At 34.2% G+C, this 21,613-nt stretch overlaps 1 protein-coding gene across 2 annotated transcripts; it reads left to right on the top strand.

Moving 5' to 3' along the window:
• The first annotated feature begins 5,238 nt into the window (after positions 1 to 5,238).
• On the top strand, positions 5,239 to 20,830 carry NPR1 (regulatory protein NPR1). 2 transcript variants are annotated; one of them, XM_010325306.4, is made up of 4 exons: positions 5,239 to 5,868; positions 15,219 to 15,966; positions 19,693 to 19,893; positions 20,301 to 20,830. In XM_010325306.4, the coding sequence occupies exons 1-4, from the start codon at positions 5,551 to 5,553 to the stop codon at positions 20,567 to 20,569; spliced, it is 1,536 nt and encodes a 511-aa protein (XP_010323608.1). In that variant the 5' UTR covers positions 5,239 to 5,550; the 3' UTR covers positions 20,570 to 20,830. The 2 variants fall into 2 exon arrangements, with proteins under 2 accessions (XP_010323608.1, NP_001234558.2); NM_001247629.2 differs by having other exon boundaries at positions 5,263 to 6,063; positions 20,301 to 20,691.
• Positions 20,831 to 21,613: the final 783 nt, after the last annotated feature.

Genomic DNA, 21,613 nt, shown 5'->3' with positions numbered 1-21,613 from the left:
TCACAAATAAAAAATAACTCGAATCTTATCTTAATAAATTTTAGGATGTTACATCATTTCAACTTTTGGGATGCATTTACGAATAATATTATTTACACATACTCTGAATAAATATGATTCGACCTAATAAAATATTTTCACATTATATAGGATTTTTTATTTATATGATAGTTGAGGTTAGAAGGTGTCTTGTCACGATAAAAAAGTTAACAAAGTCTGCCAGCCAAGAAATCATGGGAAGCTTCTAGTATAGATACAAAAAAATAGGTTCATTTGCGGAGGTTTATTTGTGGGGTTTTTTTAAAAACTTCACTATAAAATCATTTTGTAACATTTATTTTAATCCTTGCGATATAATTTATTTTGTGAAGGTTTTACTGTTAAGACTTATGATAATCTCCGCAAATTGCACTAATTTGTGAGATTTTGTGAACGCCGCAATTATTAAAATTTGTAGCGATTTTATTGTGGAGATTTGTTATAACCTCTACAAATTACATGAAAATGTGAAGCTTTGTAAATGCCACAATTCATTACAATTTGTTACACTTGTACAAAATAGAAAATAAATCAAAAAACTTGAAATATAGAAAATATTTTAGAAAATAAGGTAATCATGGAAAGTAGAAATACAACTCATTATATGCATTGCATGTTTAATTAGCACGAGAAGAGCAAATTAAGTTGTAAATTGAATTGTTGTATAAAAGTACAAACAATTTAGATATTTAGGTTCATTCTTTCAAGAAAATAAAATAATAGATAAAAATGTTATTCCTATAATATGTAATTGAATGGTTAAAAGAAAAAATTTATTGAGGTCTTATGTGATATATATATATATATACACACACACACACATACACTAAAGTAAAAGGTAATTTATATGATGACAATGATATGATAATGAGTACTAGGTCAGTAAAGTTTAATATATTTTCATGAGATAAATATTTCAAAGAAGTGGATGTTGGACGTGCAGTCATACAAGATTAGGTAAAATTAAAAAATAACAACCTTCACTATGAGGTACTAGTAGCACGTTTTGACTTTAAAATGAGAAATCATTTGAAATGATTTAGGTATCATTTATTTTTAATAAAAATAAGATATTTAAATTTGAATATAATAAGTTGTGCATTTAAATTTTAATATTGACTTTAAATACATGTTTTAAAATGATAGGATGTTCTATTGAGACGCAATTACTGTATAGTTAAGATTATTTTTACAAGTATAAATTTTTCTTTTTCTAAAAATTTATGAATATAAATTTATTAAATTGTGAAATTTATCTAATACTAGATAAACAAAAATATTATTATGTTATAAGAATATATAGTGTTGTTGCGATGAAAGAAAATATGAAATAAAAATAATAAATTCACTATATTAACTTTTTTCAATTTGTTTGATGTGATCACTTGTTAAAGTTTTAAACTTTAAGTTATCAAACATAATTACTAATTGTGTCAATTTGTCATGAACTAAGATTTATGTTGTTTTATAACTTGAGTATTTTAAATGTAGTCTATGTTATAAATGACAGAACTCAAGTTTCTTAATGACGAGAGAGTTAGTCTGATGGTAAGCATCCCTCACTCCCAACCCAAAGGTTGCGAGTTTGAGTCACAAAGGGAGCAAAAGGGGTAGGAGTTGGATGCAAGTTCGAGTCACTAATGGAGCAAAAGGGGTGGGAACTCCTAGGGAGGGTAAAAAATAAAAATAAAAAATGGTGAAAACCATTTTAAAAGAATTAAATAAGATATTGAGATTATATTTTGCGGGTTATCAACCCTTTGTATAGCGTAGTTATTAAAGTTCTAAAATCATTTTTAAGGGGTTACTAATTATCACAAATTGATTTTAAGAACCACCACAAATTGAAACTTTATTTTGTGGCGAACGTAATGAAGGTTCTATTAAACCGTCACAAATATGCTTGTGGCATAAGTAATTGTGGCAGTTTCTAAAACCGCTTCAATTAATTTTGTGTGGATCAAAAACTCCCACAGATCGATATAAATTCCTCCACAAAATAACCCTTTTTTTTGTAGTATCCTTCATCTTCTAATTAGGACAAGTGATCGACAATTTAATTTTTACACCCTCATTGTTCTTTTAATCCTAAAGTTAAACTCTTGCGATAGTAACACCCATAGCATTAACTCAGGCTTTACATATATTTTTTTGTCATTATATATCGAAGTGTGACATAGTTAGTGTAGGTTAATGTACTATTTACCAGCTTTGCTTCTATGCTATTCCAAGTCTTAATCATCCTTTCAAACATATCACTAGTCTCCTCCAATGTGGTCCATTAGCGAACTCTCTACGATATTATTGACCACAAAATTGTTGACTACATTTAACAATTTATACAAGCTCTGCTGCAACATCTCATTTTGTAGCTTGTGATGCAGACATTACCTTCTTTTGAATCTCAACCAAGTTTATGGAGCGATTCAATGGGGACTTGTTTGAATTTGCTGATCTTATCCCTAAATATAAGTAAATACCCTCTCCCAGAGTTCCCCTATAAGTTCAGTCTAGGTAGTGATGACTCTCTAAGCCATGTAGTTGCTTCACCATTCAAAGAGAATAGAAACAATCTCAGTCTTATTTCTTTTTGAGAGATATCTAGGAGATTGTAAGGTAGACATACCTTTGCAAAGTCTTTAAATGTTTATTGAGGTCTTCAAGAGTTTAAACCGTAGAATAAACCCTATAAATACAACATCGTGCTGGTGATGTTGAATGCAATGTTTCCAACCAGTGGTGGGGGTTTAATGATCCCGTTGTAATATAGTGATAGCTTCCAACTCATAGTCGTATGAGATCAACGAAAAGTCTCCAAGACCTGACTTAAGGGTTTTTGGCAACATGACTATGGAATCAAGGTTTGAACTAAGAATATATATATGAGAATCACATGAGAAAGTCTTTAGAAGTAGAGGTGTACAACCTCATATTCCTTTCAAGAGAAAACTTCAAATTCACCCTACTAGTTTTTTATGTTGTCTCTTTCACTAACAAAAGGTAGAGTCAACATATAGTAGTACTATGCACCAAATGCATAGTGATGTAGCAACTATGAGACAAATGATAATGCTGACTCCACAACCATAAATCATATATAAACTTTGATGGATCTAATCTCATCGTCACTAGGTCAAAGAATGAAAGACATCTTGGAAATTGCAACAATAACATTAAGTATAGAGAGAGTCCAACCATATGATTCTCCGACTACAAATGAGGAAACAAGTAAAAGACAAGATCAACATATTAATCTTGAACCTAGAGAGGGCAAACATGAAAAATAACAGAATAAAACATCTCATCGAGCAAGAAGAAAAAAAATATTACCAAGCAAGGACGCTTCAATAGTCCCTCTTCCAAGGCTAAAATGTCCTCCTCCATTCCTTCAAAGGATGATGAAGAAGCAACTATCAATTAATATTTCAATAGTCGAGGCTATGAAACAAATGCTAAGACATGACAAATTTATGAAAAACTTGTTCACAAAGAAAAAGAAGTAAGCGGAGACACAATCGAAGGTATGTATGTATGTACACATTATTGTAGTGTGATTAGCTTCAAATTCTCCAGTGCAAAAATGGAAGACCTAGGAGCATTTACTATTCCATGCAATGCACCATCTATTCTTAGCCCACACCCTCTTCACTTTACAATCATCAAAATGACATACATGTTCTCTTCTTTCTTATCAAAGGTTGAGGGATGAAAATAGTATTAAATACGCATAAATAATCAAGTCCTTAAAAATTTAAGACATATTCATCCTAAAGGTGGTTGACCCAATATGATTTTCATCTTTACACAAAGCTACCCCATATAATATTGAAGGTCCTCCGCAAAGAGTCTTGGCGTTTTCACCCATTATTAGCAAGTTTCTGATAGATATATACTCTAAAGTTGCACCATTTCAAGAAGAAAAAGAATATCAGATATATAGATATAAAATCAATCAATTAGTGAGAGTCAAAATGGAATAAAGCCATCTTATTAATTGCGAGTTGGCAAGTGAAGTGGGTCCACATTACATGAATAGAGACTAATAAACTGAAGTAGGGTAGGCAATTGATTAATATTTGTGGGTATGGTTTATTTATTTTTTATTTAGACGTAGACAAAGCCTTCATTTAATCATGACATGTGAAGTGAAGATAAAGACAAAGAATGGTGATTGGAGGGGTGAGGGACGTAAGCAATGTTTGCTTGTGCTAGAAAAAAACACGTAAATTGATGAGGTTTAATGTGGACACTTTCTCTTATCTACTATTTCTCACATCATCCTCACTCGTCACCATCCTCTTTCCTTTCTGTCTTTTGTTTTTTCAAGTCTATGAAATTTACTTCCTTTAATAATATTTCATTCGTTTTAAAATAATGTCTCTATTTCTTTTTTTTAGTTATTAAAAATGTATTCTTTATTTTTTTAATTAATATTTTAATTTTAATTTTTCACGTGACATATTTTTTTTCTTTTCGTAAATGTCATTTCAAATCATTCTTTTTAAAACGAAGAAAATAATTATTTACTATATTATATTAAAATATTTGATAATATTTGTCAATTTTATTAAATCAATAAATAATTCTATAATTATTAATTATAGAAATTTTTCTATTATATTTTTCAAGACATTATATTATTATATTCAAAAGGTGACATAGTTAAATAATTCTTTATTTATATTTTCTTAAGAAATACGTAAAGTTAATAATGGACAAATATTATTAAATAAAGGGAGTACTTTTTAATTTAACATGATATTTGAAAAGAAAATTATGATTTAAAACAATGTTTAAATATTTATATGACGTAAATTATTTATTAAAAGTAAAATAATTTTGAAATCAAATTATTTTTAATTGTAAAACATAATATTTTGAACTAAAAATTTTTTTATGTCAAAGGGACAAAAGGAGTATTAAATTGCTCCTAGAAACTTCAACTAACTTTATCTGACGTTTCGACAATTGCAAAACTAAATATGCAAGTTGAAATGGTATTCGCATCGGATATGAATTTTTAACAAAAGAAAAATCATTTCTATAAAATTGAAAATTAAAATTTATTTTAGGAATAAGTGATAAGCATAACTTAATATTTTTGAAAAATATAAAACCTTTAAGTAAATTGATTTTTGAAATATTATATTATTTAATTATTATTTTCTTAGAAAATAGGGGAAGGAGTAATAATAATCAAAAGTGATTGTTGCTTACATTTCCAAGAGCTCCCTTTGTTCTTCCATTTGACTTTTCTGTAGCAAAACAAACAAGACTTGTTTTCACATAGAGAAGAATGGCAAACTTTGTGTTTTTTGTTTTACAATACCTCCATTTCCATTGCTTCCTCCTCTTCTTCTCTGTCCCTTTTCCTCCCCCAATTCATCATATAATTCCTAACTAGCTAACAACCCCTTGTTCAATTTCTTTTCTCTCCCCAAATTCAATGGCTCTTTCTTCCAAATGATCCCTCTATTCCATTCCCCCTTTCTCCCATGAACGTATGCTCTAATGGATAGTAGAACTGCTTTTTCGGATTCCAATGATATTAGTGGAAGCAGTAGTATATGCTGCATGAACGAATCGGAAACTTCACTGGCAGACGTCAATTCCCTCAAACGTCTATCAGAAACACTAGAGTCTATCTTCGATGCGTCTGCGCCGGATTTCGACTTCTTCGCTGATGCTAAGCTTCTGGCTCCAGGCGGTAAGGAAATTCCGGTGCATCGGTGCATTTTGTCGGCGAGGAGTCCTTTTTTTAAGAATGTATTCTGTGGGAAAGATAGCAACACGAAGCTGGAACTCAAAGAGCTGATGAAAGAGTATGAGGTGAGTTTTGATGCCGTGGTCAGTGTGCTCGCCTATTTGTATAGTGGAAAAGTTAGGCCTGCATCTAAAGATGTGTGTGTTTGTGTGGACAATGAGTGCTTGCATGTAGCTTGTAGGCCAGCTGTGGCCTTCATGGTTCAGGTTTTGTACGCATCCTTTACCTTTCAGATCTCTCAATTGGTCGACAAGTTTCAGGTGAACTGTCAAAAACCCTACAATATCAATTGTTCTTCTTGTTAATAGAATTGCAACTTTATAAGTTAGTCAGCTGTATTACTAATGCCCTCAACTTAATGTCCTTGCAAAATCTTTCTTGATTTACTTATGTTTGCCTTTATTTTTCTGAGTGAAATAGTGAGAATTTATTAAGTTGCTTATGGAATTTTGAGTATCTCTGAGAGTCACTTGTGAGCATGTTTTAATTTTAAATAATTGGTATGATCTAAATGTGCCCTTTTTTTCTTGTACTTCATTCTTAGTTAAGTCCACTTGCTTTTGAGATATTTTAGGACTTTTTTCGACTACTTCATTTCATGTAATTTCAGGTTCACTCCATTCTGGTTTTAACTTCTATAATTATCATAGTGTCACATTTATGACTTGAGCATTTGGAGGTCTATGTAGGAAATGATCAAACCTACTCAAGTGATGTCTCACAACTTTCCCTTCATGTGGGTACTCATGATCCTTGCCAGAAAATATTGAGAGTCTAGATACTGCAAAAGTATAGCTTTATTCATTGCGTTTGTACAATATTTATAAGAGAACAAGTTAGCTCAAATAAATTAATCAATTCTTAATTATTAGGAATTCTTGAATCAAAGGATTTCCTCTTAACTATTTTCCTAGAATAATATATTCAATTCCATATTTACAAGAGCAGATTATAACCAAATCTGCCAGCTTATTTGTGGAGCAAATTACAATCAAATCTGTTAGCTCATTGATGGACCAGATTGTGACTAAATCTGCCTATATATTCGACACTACCCCGCAAGTTGGCATGTAAATACTGAACATGCCTAACTTGCTCACAAGGACTCAAAAATAGTCCTGAAAAGACCTTTTGTGAAAATAACTGCAACTATGTCCACTTCAACATGCTTTATTGTCCGCCTTCATTTTCACAATACTACTTCAATGGAAAACTCATATGCCTTCTTAGTTCTTCCAAAAATCTCACGAGCCACAACATTTCACAAATTTTGTGTGTCATGGATCGATACTCAGCCTCAACACTACTTCGAGCTGCCACATTTTGATTCATACTTCTCCATGCCACTAAATTTCCCCAAACAAAGGTACAATATCCAGACGTAGACCTTCTATCAATAAATGAACCAACCCAATCTACATTCGTATAAGCCTCAATACTTCCTTGCTCATTCTTTTTAAATAACAATCCTTTTCAGGAGAGCTCTATAGATACCTTAAGATTCGATACACATCTTCTTGCTGTTCTTCTCCTGGAGCATGCATGAACTGACTTACTAGTCTCAGATCAAAGGAAATATCGGGTCTAGTATGTGACAAGTAAATAAACTTACCCTACCAATCTCTGATCTGACCCCTATCAATCAATTTTCCTTCCTTTACGAACTTTAGATTTAGATCAATTGGAGTTTTAGTTGGTCTACAACCACTCATTCTTGTTTCTTTTAGCAGATCAAGAACATACTTCCTTTGTTACACTATAATATTCCTTTATTTGATTTGTGCAACTTTCATGCCGAGAAAGTACTTTAGCAGGCCGAAGTCCTGTATCAAAGAATCTGAGCCAAGATGTTCATATATATATATATACACACACACACACACACACACACATCATCTTCTTTGAGGAATATATCATTGACATACACTAGAAGAATTGTTGTTTTTTGTTCTAGTGAATGTCAAGTAAACATTGTGTGATATGCTTGTCCTTGCACATATCCTTGCTTCTTCACAATTGAGTAAATTTTTCGAACAAAGTCCTTTGAGATAATTTTAGACTATAAAGAGATCTTCTAAGCTTGCATATCTTTGACTTGTACTTCCCTTCAAAAGTTTGAAGAGGGGTCCATATAGACTTCTTCCTCTAGGTACTTTTTAAGAAAGCATTCTTCACATCCAACTATTGAAGAGACCTGTCAAGATTTACTACGATTGTCAACTAAACTCTAATTGAGTTTAGCATAGCTACTGGAGCAAACTTCTCAAGATAGTCAATGACATATGTTTGCGTGAATCCCTTAGCTACTAGGCAAGCCTTATACCTTGCTAAGGATCTATTCGATTTGAATTTGGTGGTGAACACCCATTTACAACCACGAACTCCCACGTCTTTTTTTTTTCAAGAGCTCAAAATTCCTCCAAAATAGCCTCCTTATGGCTTCCACTCGGGAACTCGTAGGGCATCCTGCACATTTTTTGGAATCTCCACACTAGAAAGTTGTGAAGTAAGGGCTGAATAACTAGGAGACAACTTTTTATTGGACAATAACATAGAAACAAAATAATTAGGAGCATTTCTAACACCTTGTGTTTTTCTATAGGTTGGTCCAGATCTGAGGAGTTAGAAATAGAATTGATTGGAAGATTACCTGAATACCAATAAGGTCTTGCGGAACTGACTTTTGGTAGTGTTGAAAATCTCCAATCTTTTTTCCTTGAGTTCAGTTCCTTTTCGAGTACACCTATATTTCTTTTGTTGTTCTTTATTCCCCATTTTTATTTTTCATTTGAAGGCTCTACAAGTTCAATTTATGAGTTCTTATCATTTAAGTGACTTAGGTCCCTACCATCTCTTGGATCACACTTATTTATATCTTTTCCTAGACCCCTCACATCAGAATTTTTTGTAATATCAGGCTCCTCATTTGCCTGATTTCTAGTTTCCTCAATATCACAAAAAGATGAATCTTCACCTATATGATGCTCCCCCTAAAGACGAGTGATAAAATAAAGTTGGGACTCAAAGAAAGTTGGATCCATTGTGACAGTTATCTTCTTAGCCTGTGGAACATAACACTTACATCCCTTTGAACTTGGGGCATATCCTACAAAAACACACTTCTTAGCCCGCGGTCAAGTTCACTACGATTATGAACATGAAAAAATGTTGTTCAATCAAAATCTTCAGAGGCAGATCTCTAGTTAACCTAGAACTAGGAAAACTCTCTCAGATAACTTTGGAAGGTGTTTTAAATTCAAGAGGAAGAGATGACATCCTATTAATAAGGTAAGTGTTATGGTCCCTTGTTAAGGATATAGTTACCAGACGTTGCAAGATAAAATTTGAGGTTTTTGTTTTTCTACCTATGGCGCTGGTTCGTTAGAGAGAACCTACAATCTCTTGAGTTTGAAGTACTCAAAGACTTAGAAATTTTCTACTTATCATTCCACTGAATACAAACAACACTAAATACAACACTAGTGGATAACCACCCATCTAAAAACAAGGTAGTAACTTCCTTGAAATGAAAAAGTGGAGGAACTGAAAACAAGGAAGTAACCACCCATCTAAAAAACAAGGAAGCAACTTCCTACTATAACTGAAAGAGATAAGTGTCAAAAACACACCTAAACTATTCATTTTTTTTGAGTTTCATACCTAAACTATTGGAAGTGTGAGTTTCATACCTAAACTATCACTTTCAATAGTTTAGGTATGAAACTCAAAAAATAAAAGGTATAGTTTAGGTGTGTTTTTGACACTTATCTCTAACTGAAATGAAAAAGTGGAGGAGTAACCTCTTTACTGCAAAAATTGCTACATAAAAATAAGAAAAATAAATAACTAAAAAGCTGTAATAAGCTATTGTAAACACTGCTATACAGGAAAAAAAAAACTTATAAGCTGAAGTAATCTAATTTCTAATTCCCTTAAATCTTCCATCTGTAAACCATTGGTGGACTAAAAAGGTGCTAACATTACTCCCCTCTTCAAATTGCGCTTGCCCACAAGCGCTAAGTACGGAAAGTGTAGTGTTTCCCTCTTTTCCAACAAATTTTTCCTCATCGTATTTAGAGTCAATCCAAAATAACTTCTTGCACGGATGACCTCGAGTGGATGGTTCATCACAGTTGAAATGATGTCTCTTAAGTCATCTTTCCTCCATTTCAGATCTGCTCTGTTTCTTCACAAATCTGACATGTTGTAGAGGTGAGAAATCTGCTGTTTTTGATTTGCAAGCATCCAACAGTTGCGAACAAATGGGTTGTTCCTTGCGTTATAAAGTCGGGATAAACTCATCGGCATAGCCAAATCTGGAGGATTATGCAACTCAACCTCAATTGCTATATAATCAGTACGACTGCTGATATAAAGTTCTATTTCTTGGGACTGCGTAAGTGTACCAGCCCGCAAAATTAATCGCTCAATTGTTTCTTGGTAATCTGCCATAGACGCGATCTGGCGCAGTTTAGCCAATTCTCCCAATTTCTGGCTTCTGATTGGTGGCCCAAAATGAAGATTACAATGACGTTTGAAGTCATCCCAACACAGTTGAGGCAGATCTGTCTCCAATTGAAAAAACCAAAGTTGTGCATTGCCCTCCAAATGAAAAGAAGCAAAGTTTAGTTGAACCTTTTCTTCTTCCAGAGTTAGTTGGTATCGAAAGAAGTGTTCACACCTGTTCAACCATCCCAAAGGGTCCTCTTGGCCACTAAATCGTGGGAAATCCAGTTTTGTATGTCGAGGAATGATGAAACTTCCACCTGTTTCTGATCCCAACCCTCCTGTCACTCTTTTTTTTACCCTTCCAACTCCAATTCTGACTGATATGTTTAGTTGAATCAGAATCGACCTTAGAATTCTCTAAATTCTTTGTGAGTGCATCCAAATGTCCAAATTGACATCACGTTCTTCGTGGAACAAGTTCACCAATTGTGCTAGTTGATGTTGAATTTGGTCTCCCATGACTCCCGTCTCTGATACCAAGTTGTCATGGTCCCTTGTTGAGGATATATTTCCGGGACGTTGCAAGATAAAATTTGAAGTTTTCTTTTTTCTACCTATGGCGCTGGTTCGTTAGAGAGAATCTGCAATCTCTTGAGTTTGAAGTACTCAAAGACTTAGTAATTTCTGCTTATCATTTCACTGAATGCAGACAACACTAAATACAACTCTAGTGGATAACCACCCATTTAAAAACAAGGAAGTAACTTCCTACTATAACTGAAATGAAAAAGCGGAGGAAAAACCTCCTTTCTGCAAAAACTGCTACATAAAAATAGGAAAAATAAATAACTAAAAAGCTGTAATAATCTACTGTAAACACTACTATACAGAAATAATAAAATTAATAACTTATTAGCTGAAGTAATCTACTTTCTACTTCCCTTTAATCTTCCATCTGTAAACCATTGGTGGACTAAATAGGTGCTAACAGTAAGTGGCAGTCAAGAAAGCCTTTCCCAAAGGTATTGTGGAACTTTACTGGTAAACATTAAAGCTCTCGTTACCTTTAAAAGCTGTCTATCCTCTCTTTTAGCAATACCATTTTGTTGAGGTGAATCCAAACAAGAGCTTTGGTGTTCTACCTCAGTTTTTCTTAAAAGAATTTGCTAAGTGTTCATTATAAAATTCACGACCTTTGGTCACTCTGAAAAATCTTGATTTTCTCATTAAATTGTGTTTCCACCATGACATAGAAAATCTTAAATACATTTTTATTGTTCCCTACACAAGGAGTGTAAGTAGAGAAAAAACAGGAACTTCAGTCATGTGGTCACTAGCTCCTAAATCTATGATCCAAGAATCTATTTGGTTGAATTGCACTAAAAAAAGCAGACGATACAATATCTGTTTCAGCAAAAAAGTAAGAAGGATTATAAGAATTTGGTGCATTTGGACGAAATTGTGGAGAATGAAGAAGTTTGTGCAGAATTTCTAGTTGTTCCCTTGTCCTTGTAAATGGAGACGTCTCTGGAGAAGGTTGCTGCCCCTGATCAAAATAGGTTTTTTGAATGGCCTGCTCACTTTGATATTGAAAGCCACGATTATCAACTCTCTTCTTCCAATTTAGTGGTTTCCCATAAATCTTCCAACATGTTTCACGGGCGTGCCAATGTTTTTTGCAATGATCTCACCATGACCTTTTGATTTTGTCATCTTTATTCTTCACTATTACAAGAGCTAAAAAGTCTATAGTAGGTTTTAGTTCAACATCTAAATCAAGTCTTGTCTTAACTTTCTTCCTAGTTTCCTCTCTCCTAATGGCAGAAAAAGTTTCACAAAGTGAGGGCAGAGGATATTTTCACAGGATTCGTGACCTTACCTCGTCAAACTCTCAGACCCAATTTAACGCTGCTAAAAATGGAAAACTCTCATTTTCTTCCCTTTTTTGCTTTCACTCTATTCACAGAACATTGTGATTCATCATTTTAACACCGGTCTAACTCCTTCCACAAAGACACCATTTCTTTATAATAAGCAGTGAATTCCTTCTCACTCTACTTAGCTTGCCATAGTTTAATTTTTAACTAAAAGTTAGCATGCTATAATTTAATTTTTAACTAAAATTTTTGAGAGGTATTTTCTACATTAGAATATGTCTCTCTAAGATTTACCGAAGGCTAGTTCATGGAATTTATTAACCAAGCAATCACGAGTGAATTCTCTAATCTCCAGGAGTTCATCTTTGGGTCTTCAACTCCCAGCTTTTACATCTCTCCGGTCAGATGTCTTATCTTTCCACGGCTATCGACTGCAAGCTTTACGGATTGTGCCCATTCTAGATAGTTCTTCCCATTAATGGATGAGAAATTGACTGGAAGGGCATGCGCGAAGCGCTGCCTCCTTGAGTCATCAGATTTTCTGTAGGAGCTTCCAGGGAAGAACTTTTGTCTTGTGTTGGAACTGTTGATGTTCCAGTAAGATGCTCTCCATGAAAGGATGGTTTGTCCATATGATATTAGGGGAAAAAGTCCCGCTATGATACCATGAAAGTTTGGATATGCAAAGTATATTTTTATTCATAGCGTTTGTACAGTATTTATAAGAGAACAAGATCGATCAAATAAACTAATCTACGCCTAATTCTTAGGAGATCCTTAAAAGAGATTTCAAACTACTTTCCTAGAATAATATATTCTATCCCATATTTATAGAGCAGATTATAATCAAATATTCTAGCTTATCTGTGGAGCAAATTGCAATCAATCTGCCAGCTCATTGATGGAGTAGATTATAACTAAATCTGTCAACTCATTGGACAATTATCATAATACTTTTGTCTAATCTTATATGATTACACATTTATCATACACCCTCATTTCTTTGACATTCATCTTCCCAGTGTGTTGAGCTTAAGAGGTCTGACTCTTAATTATATATAACACATTACTTGTCTCACAACTTCCTATAAAGCTTGGTTCCACTTTTTGGTATTTTCCTACCGCATGAAACTCAACAGTCCATTTGATTGTTCTATTTAATTTATATGTTATGTTTTCGAAATCATTTTCCTGGAAAATTAAGTCTAGATATCTGAAATGATCATTAGGCACCATTAAAACTCACATATAATCTTATTTGAGCATCATTCCTCTCAAACGGGACTAGATTTGCATTGCATATACCCTTTCTTCTACTTATTCTAAAACACTGACTATCGATATTTATTCTAAAATCTTACTATCTGAAGTGTTTCTTTGTGATTCCAACTTTTGATTTACTCATAACTTATTTAATCAACTAAAACAATATCATCTATGGCATGCATTATGAAATCTCATTCAATATGACATTTATTTGTTCATTTATAACTAGAATAAAGAAGTATTTTCTCACGGACAATCTGAGGTGTAAACACATAGATAAGAGAATTTCTTCACTCTCTCCTCCGACTATTCTTACACTTGTGAGTGCTGACTATTCTTACACTTGTGAGTGCTCCTTCACATATATCCTGTATGTCATTTATTTATTTGAAATTCATTCTTATCTTCTCAAGTACCCAACAAAGGCCTTCTTTTTGCACATTATCATATGTCTTTCTAAGTTGATAGATATGAATCATTATGTGGTGATATTCTCAGTAAATTTGTATCAATTTTCTTAGAAAAATTATAAGCTTCCTTTTTGCGTGTAATAAGTAAAAATTAGCTAAAACTAAATCACAACGGAAGACAAACTCTAGAGTATCTTCCTTTCTTTATCCCAAGTACCATAACCAAGTGGTCCTTGTCCTTGGTATACCCGCATGTCCATTCAGATCTTTCCTAATAAAGATCTATTGGCCATTTGAGATCCTTTTGACCATATGTTCTCAAAAGTGAGTTTTAGTTTTACCATCTCATTCCTTTTGCAGAGTGTGAACACTAATGGTGTTAATTGTCTTCCAGATTAGTTATTAGAGAAAACTACTATAAAAAATGACATTCCATCTTCATTAATAACAGGGTCGGTTTTAGATGGCCTTTTGTGGGAAAGAATTATGGATTGAATTGTTCTGTATGACAGCATTATTTCTTTATAGAAAAAACAGCCATGTGTGGTGAGGTACATCTACGACCGATAGCCAATTTGGCCAAGTTTCTGCAAAGCCGAAAGTGTTTTTTGTTAAAAGAGAAGTTCTTATTTTAGAGAATTGAGAGGTTTGACCAAGATTTTAGGAAAAAAGATAAGTGTATTTTGAGTAGTAGCCGGAGTTGTATTTTGAAAAGCTAAAAGACACTACTTTTCCCAAGAAGCATTTTTGGAACCATGGCCAAGCACAATTTTCTGATCTTATATTGGCAAAAATGGTTGTCACAATGATTAGCCAAACACAAAATGCTACTCTCCAAAAGTACTTTGTCGAGTCGAAAAGTTCTTCTGACAGAAACACTTCTCGACATAAGCAGATTTTTAGAAGTTTGGTCAAACAGGTTATGAATCTCCTTGTGTAAAATTGGGGAACATTATATCATTGCTCAGTTAAAATTAATAGAATTACCCTTCAGGGTGGCCCAGTGGTTTGAGCTTGGGACTTCCATGTCAGAGGTCTCATGTTCGAAACCTTTACCAGCGAAAGCAAGGGGTTTATCTTCTGGGTCGAGCTCGTCATACCAGGCTTGCCTCGGGTTACCTCTCCTATGTGGTTTGCAAGCTATTGCATAGGAGCGGGGTTTTTACCTTGTGCGGACTTAAAGAGTAGCGGCTGCGGATTTCCCTTGTCATAAAAAAAAAAGATCAATAGAAGCACACTTTGCAAAACCTTAGTCACTTTGTGATCATGCAATATATGTTATTGAAAAGTCAGTTTCTTGTGAAATTCCTTAGTTATCACTATTTATCATTTATTCATTACTTCACTACTAACTGTACTGGCGACTAATATATCTTTCCTAATGTCACATTACATGTTTCCCTCCTTTTGCAGAGACACCTATTGGATATTCTTGACAAAGCTGTAGCAGATGATGTAATGATGGTTTTATCCGTTGCAAACATTTGCGGTAAAGCATGTGAAAGATTACTTTCAAGATGCATTGATATTATTGTCAAGTCTAATGTTGATATCATAACCCTTGATAAGTCCTTGCCTCATGACATTGTAAAACAAATCACTGATTCACGTGCTGAACTTGGTCTGCAAGGGCCTGAAAGCAATGGTTTTCCTGATAAACATGTTAAGAGGATACATAGAGCATTGGACTCTGATGATGTTGAATTACTAAGGATGTTGCTTAAAGAGGGGCATACTACTCTTGATGATGCATATGCTCTCCACTATGCTGTAGCATATTGCGATGCAAAGACTACAGCAGAACTTTTAGATCTTTCACTTGCTGATGTTAATCATCAAAATCCTAGAGGACACACGGTACTTCATGTTGCTGCCATGAGGAAAGAACCTAAAATTATAGTGTCCCTTTTAACCAAAGGAGCTAGACCTTCTGATCTGACATCCGATGGCAAAAAAGCACTTCAAATTGCTAAGAGGCTCACTAGGCTTGTAGATTTTACCAAGTCTACAGAGGAAGGAAAATCTGCTCCAAAGGATCGGTTATGCATTGAGATTCTGGAGCAAGCAGAAAGAAGAGATCCACTACTAGGAGAAGCTTCATTATCTCTTGCTATGGCAGGCGATGATTTGCGTATGAAGCTGTTATACCTTGAAAATAGAGGTAGGATGTCATGTTTCTGCTTACTTCTCTTATTGTTATACTCTTGTTTCTTAAGATCCAGGCCATTGTATATGATCTTCCACTTAGTTTGCTCCTGCTCCTCTTCTGACAGCCTATCATGAGAATTTCATATTTAATAACCAGTCTTATTCGCTATGGAAGTTTTAAGTGATATTTTGATGTCTAATGGAGAACAAATCGAGGATGAGTTATACTATTATGTAATGACACATGGAGGATAACATATACTGTAGTGTCATAACATATGAAGGATGAGATGCTATAGTTTAATATTTCTCAATTACCCTATAAAATTCTTCATATAGTATGCAGGGGATGGGCGGAAACTGAAATAAACTCAAAGATATGCTTTTCTTAATCTAGAAGTAGCGTAGGATACATATCATGTTGCATGCAATCCACGATTGCGAGGTCAGTACCTATGAATCGGGGTGGTTCCTTTGTTTGATAATCTTCATCCTCTATACTCTCTCACTCTAGCTTTAGACATTTATCCATGTCACTGATAGTGCTCTTAAGGCTTAAGTCTATTTCAAGCAGCCTCTTCAGTCCAAGGACTGGGGAGGTAATGTTATGTTAAAAGTGCAGCTAATTTACCCCCACCTGCTTCAACTCCATTCTGGTATTAGGAGTGACCTTATATCCATCCATTTTTTTCTTCTTTCTTTAATTTGATTTCGGGTGACCTTATGTCTCTCTTTTACCCCTCATATGTAATAGATCTCCCAGTTTGCTATAAATTCATTTGTGATCTCGTGATGAAGAACTTTTTGCTCTCTATGTTGCATTACTCACACTCCCATCTTTTATGATTCCTAAGCCCATTCTGATGATTATCCTGATACGTTGGGATGGGTCTCTTTAATTTGCTTCCCTATATGAAGTTATTGTTAAGGACATTCTGTTTCTGTTTATTGTCCATACTTAATTTAGAAGAAATATTTGTTTCAGCTTATTGTCCATCCAACTCTCTTCGAGAATAGCATTTGTCACTGTATCATGCCCTTTCCTTCCTAGTATGCCCAAACATCCATCTCAGCGTCCTCTTCTTCACAACTTTCATCTTCTAATCGCGGGAGTCCTTGATTGGTCGACCCTCCGGCCCATACAACATAGTCGGTCTAACCACTGCTCTATAGAATTTGCCTGTACTTCCTTATCAGACAAGACTTCGGATGCAATCCTCCAGTTCATTCACCTTGCACTAATGCGATGTGTGACATCACTGTCAATCTCCCCATTTCCTCTGGATAATAAACCAAGATACTTGAAACTTCCTCTCTTTTGAATGACATGTGTATCAAGATTCACTTCCATGCCAGCCTCATGCATTACGTCATTGAACTTGCAATCCCAGTATCCTGTCTTGGTTCTGCTCAGTTTGAACCCTTTAGACTCCAAGGTGTGCCTCCAAACCTCCAACTTAGCGTAAACTCCATTCTGCGTCCCGTTAATCAGAAATGTCATCTGCAAATAGCATATGACATGACACCTCTCCTTGGATATGCCAATATTAATTCATCCATCATTAACACAAACAAGAACGGGCTAAGGGATGATCTCTAATGCAACCCCATCACACTAGGGAAATGCTCTGGGTCACCTCCTGTCGTCCTTACTTCGGTTTTGTCTCTATTACATGTCTTTGATTGCCTTAGTGCACGCCACAAGTACACCTTTAGCCTCCAAGCATCTCCACTATGTTTGAAGGTAAAATAAATTAATCTTTTTAAAGCAAAAATAGGTGATACATTTGTCAGGAAATTTTAAAGGTGCCATATGGTCTTCTCATAGTTTTAGATTTGTGACGCATGATATCCTTGACATTTTGTGATATATACAAAAATTGCTCAAGGTTAAGGCCTGAAGTGCAAGGTTATTTTTTCCTTCTAAACTAAGATAATTGCTAAAATAAGAAAAAGCAGCCGATTCACTTTCCCTTCCTTATCCTTTACTTCTTTTTATCCTTCTTTCAACAACAATGTAATCCCACAAGTGCGGTCTGGGGAGTGTAGAATGTATGCAAACCTTACGCTTGTAATTTGATATTTGTCAGAAATGAGATAATATTTTACTTAAGAACTTGTTACTTCAACTATTCTAACTTTCGCATTCTAATACTAACATTAAGCATTCTGATGCACCCCACAAACTAAAAATTGAGACCAAAATGAACTTACCAATTTTAAGACAACAACAACATACCCAATGAAATCCCTCTAGGTGGTGTCTGGGGGGCAGAATGTATGCAGACCTTACCACTACCTCATGGAGGTAGAGAGTCTATTTCTGAAAGATAAATAATGTATCTTAAAACAGAGAAAAATAAATAGTTGTTCGATAATTGTTGGAGTAGTAGCCGTCTTGTATTCATGAACTGTTTATTAAGCAATGCATCTTTGTCTATCTCATAGACACATGGTATTAGAGCTTGTACGATATCTTAATGCAGACACATGGCCTTATGATGCAAATCCAGCCAAAGTTTCTTTTACTTTTCATAACTTTACTGTTCTGGCCCTTCTGAACAGCCTCTTTAGCAGTATTACTTTTGGACCATTTGAGCACCCAACATGCATTTTAAATGACCCTTTGGTAGTATTGCACTCCTTTCATTGGTTGTTAAGATAGCATAATGTTTCTTTTTAATGACCTGCCTATTTTTGCTGATTGGGCCGATGTCATGTGCTTAAGAGAGTTGTAGGATTCGTAAAACAGGAGAAGAGCATCTCAAAGTATGGGGCAAAGGATGTCGCGTTTTGACTTTCTGGTGATTGTTCTGCTGGGTTACCTATTTCGATGGCGCTCCCTCTTTCTGGTCATTTTTCATCAAATTCAATCAGATCTCCTGATTCTTGTGATTGTTTGATATGTTTTATTAAGCTTTGATACCCTGCGCGAAATAGAGAGAAAATGTAATGTCTTGATGATATGGTAAATACAAGACACCTATTTGTAGGTGTCAGGTAGATTAAACATGATATTTGTCCTATGTGAAATGATATCTAATTTAGGAACTTTTACATTCTAAAAGTCAACACCACACTCTTCACTGTTAGTTTCTGTTACTTCTTCATTGTTATCTTCTTCTTTCTCTTCCATACCTATGAAACATAAAGAAGAGCAGATAAATGAAATTTACTTCCTCTTTAGTTCTCCTTTCAGGGTTTATCATTTCCTAATTTCTGTTGCATTAATCATATTTTTAAATGAAGGGGGGTTATCTTAGTCCTGGGGAAAGGGGGGTTGCAGGGATAATAGTTTGGAACCTTTATTGCTTGGACTCTCCAAAATTATTGTTGCACCCATGTCAAATCCCTTCCAAAATGACTACTTTTGGAGGATCCGAAGAATCCAAGCAACATTATTTGGAACTAGCCCAACTTCATTTAAAATATGTTACTCACAAGTCACAATGCTACTAGTTTGGAAGGAAAACTTAACAGTTTCACTCCGACCTTATAAAGGATATTCTTAATGTTTGCGGAAGGGGTGCTGCTTATGTTTGATACACTTAAATTAGACTTATTTTTCCTTGTTTTTTTAAAGGAAATGTTCTTTCATTTCCAAAGGAGGTCACAAAGTTGTCCTATTGATTGGTGGATGGTCATATGCCATTTGATTATGGTTAATGAACTATTTGTATTAGTGAAAAGGAAATAGTAAACCATTATGCTGAAGATTGACTAGTTGATTGTCTTTCAGTTGGTCTGGCTAAACTCCTTTTTCCCATGGAAGCAAAAGTTGCAATGGACATTGCACAAGTTGATGGCACGTCTGAATTACCCCTGGCTAGCATGAGGAAGAAGATAGCTGATGCACAGAGGACAACAGTGGATTTGAACGAGGCTCCTTTCAAGATGAAAGAGGAGCACTTGAATCGGCTTAGGGCTCTCTCTAGAACTGGTAAAGATATCTTCAGCTACATCTTACACCAAATCCTTATTCTTTATGTCTCTCGTTTTTTCTATATTGATCTGTGTACTGTTAGCATATGAAATATGAGCCTTTTCTGATTTTTATTATATTTGATTCTTTTCTTTTTACTGGGGGGTGAAGTGTGGCAGGAGGGGTATAAGAAAGCCATATTCTCCCTGTATGAGAGATATAAATGGACTAGAGCAATTTCAGGGTCAAAATTTTCTCTTCAGTGCTATTGTGTACTGACTGTAGTAAAACAAAGTCACTTTATTCTTCCCCCATCTCCTCCACCAAACTTTTTTTTTTTTTGGTACATAAAACATTTGGATTTCTGAATGTTGTGCTTTAAAGTCCTTCATGAGATACGATTATAATGCATTGTAAACTTGCAGTGGAACTTGGAAAACGGTTCTTTCCACGTTGTTCAGAAGTTCTAAATAAGATCATGGATGCTGATGACTTGTCTGAGATAGCTTACATGGGGAATGATACAGTAGAAGAGCGTCAACTGAAGAAGCAAAGGTACATGGAACTTCAAGAAATTTTGTCTAAAGCATTCACGGAGGATAAAGAAGAATTTGCTAAGACTAACATGTCCTCATCTTGTTCCTCTACATCTAAGGGAGTAGATAAGCCCAATAATCTCCCATTTAGGAAATAGATTTTGTATTAGGACATATGAGGAAGAAACACAGGACTCTCTTTCTTTTTCATCATTTGATGCATACAAAACACATGTACCATAAACTTGTATTGTGAAAAAAAGATAAAATTTCATTATTAGTTGAGAAGCAATCATTTGAAAGTGAAAAAAAACAAAATGGCCCACCTAGAAGATAAGATATGTAACAATTGTTAATAGTATTATTATTATTATTATTATGAGTTAAATGACTAATAATTGTGGATTTTGTGGCTCTAACTTAAGCTACCTCATGTATGGTTTTGACTGAAGTTTCCAGTTAATAGGTTGCCGCATTTTAAAGCCATACAGTTGTATCATTCTGGAATAGGCTAAAAGATAGGATTACAGATTATTTATAATGTCAAAAATTTGGGAACAGACACCTATCTTGTCTGCTATTACGCATTATTCTCCAAGTTACTTATAATTCATTATGCCTGAAATTCTGATGAGATGACAAGTATTCGTCATTTCAAACTCTTTGTTCCGGAGAGCACTCTAACCTCAAATTGGATTTTATGCAAATTCAAATTAATCGAATCACAAAGTGAATGTATAAGTGAGAAAAACAATAAGCAACTGAATGACAACATTATCATAATAAAATATACAACATGTATCTCTCAACCTCTTATTATACATGTTACTAACCACTTTCTTAGTGATTTCAACTTCACCAAAAGTAATTTATTCTTAATATGTTAAACTGACTAGTAAAAATAAGAAATTGTAGACAAGAATGAATAAAGAGTGTTTTAAGATAAAAATATTTATAATAAGATGAACAACTAATAAAAAAATAGACTTTTTTTTTTTGAAATTTATGAAGTTGGATAAGATGAATTATCTTTGATTATACTTTTTGAAAAAGGGAGAAAACAGCACACTTCATTTGAAATTTGAAACACTCTAAAATGTAGAATCAATTTCAGATTAGGTTTGGGGAATTCAATAACCAATTACTAATTTTAGAGTAACTAAAAATTATTTGTTAAAAAATAAGCGAATAATTCACAAAAA

This window comes from Solanum lycopersicum, chromosome 7 (assembly GCF_036512215.1).
Source record: "Solanum lycopersicum chromosome 7, SLM_r2.1".
NCBI classification, from domain to species: domain Eukaryota; kingdom Viridiplantae; phylum Streptophyta; class Magnoliopsida; order Solanales; family Solanaceae; genus Solanum; species Solanum lycopersicum.
This window is presented reverse-complemented; position numbering and strand designations above follow the sequence as displayed.

Bases quoted from the DNA above. Each gene is read 5' to 3' on its own strand.
- NPR1 (NM_001247629.2), top strand. From the start codon at position 5,551: ATGGATAGTAGAACTGCTTTTTCGGATTCCAATGATATTAGTGGAAGC. The intron at 15,967-19,692 runs GTAGGATGTCAT...ATTGTCTTTCAG, and splicing joins GTTATACCTTGAAAATAGAG to TTGGTCTGGCTAAACTCCTT. The intron at 19,894-20,300 runs GTAAAGATATCT...GTAAACTTGCAG, and splicing joins TAGGGCTCTCTCTAGAACTG to TGGAACTTGGAAAACGGTTC.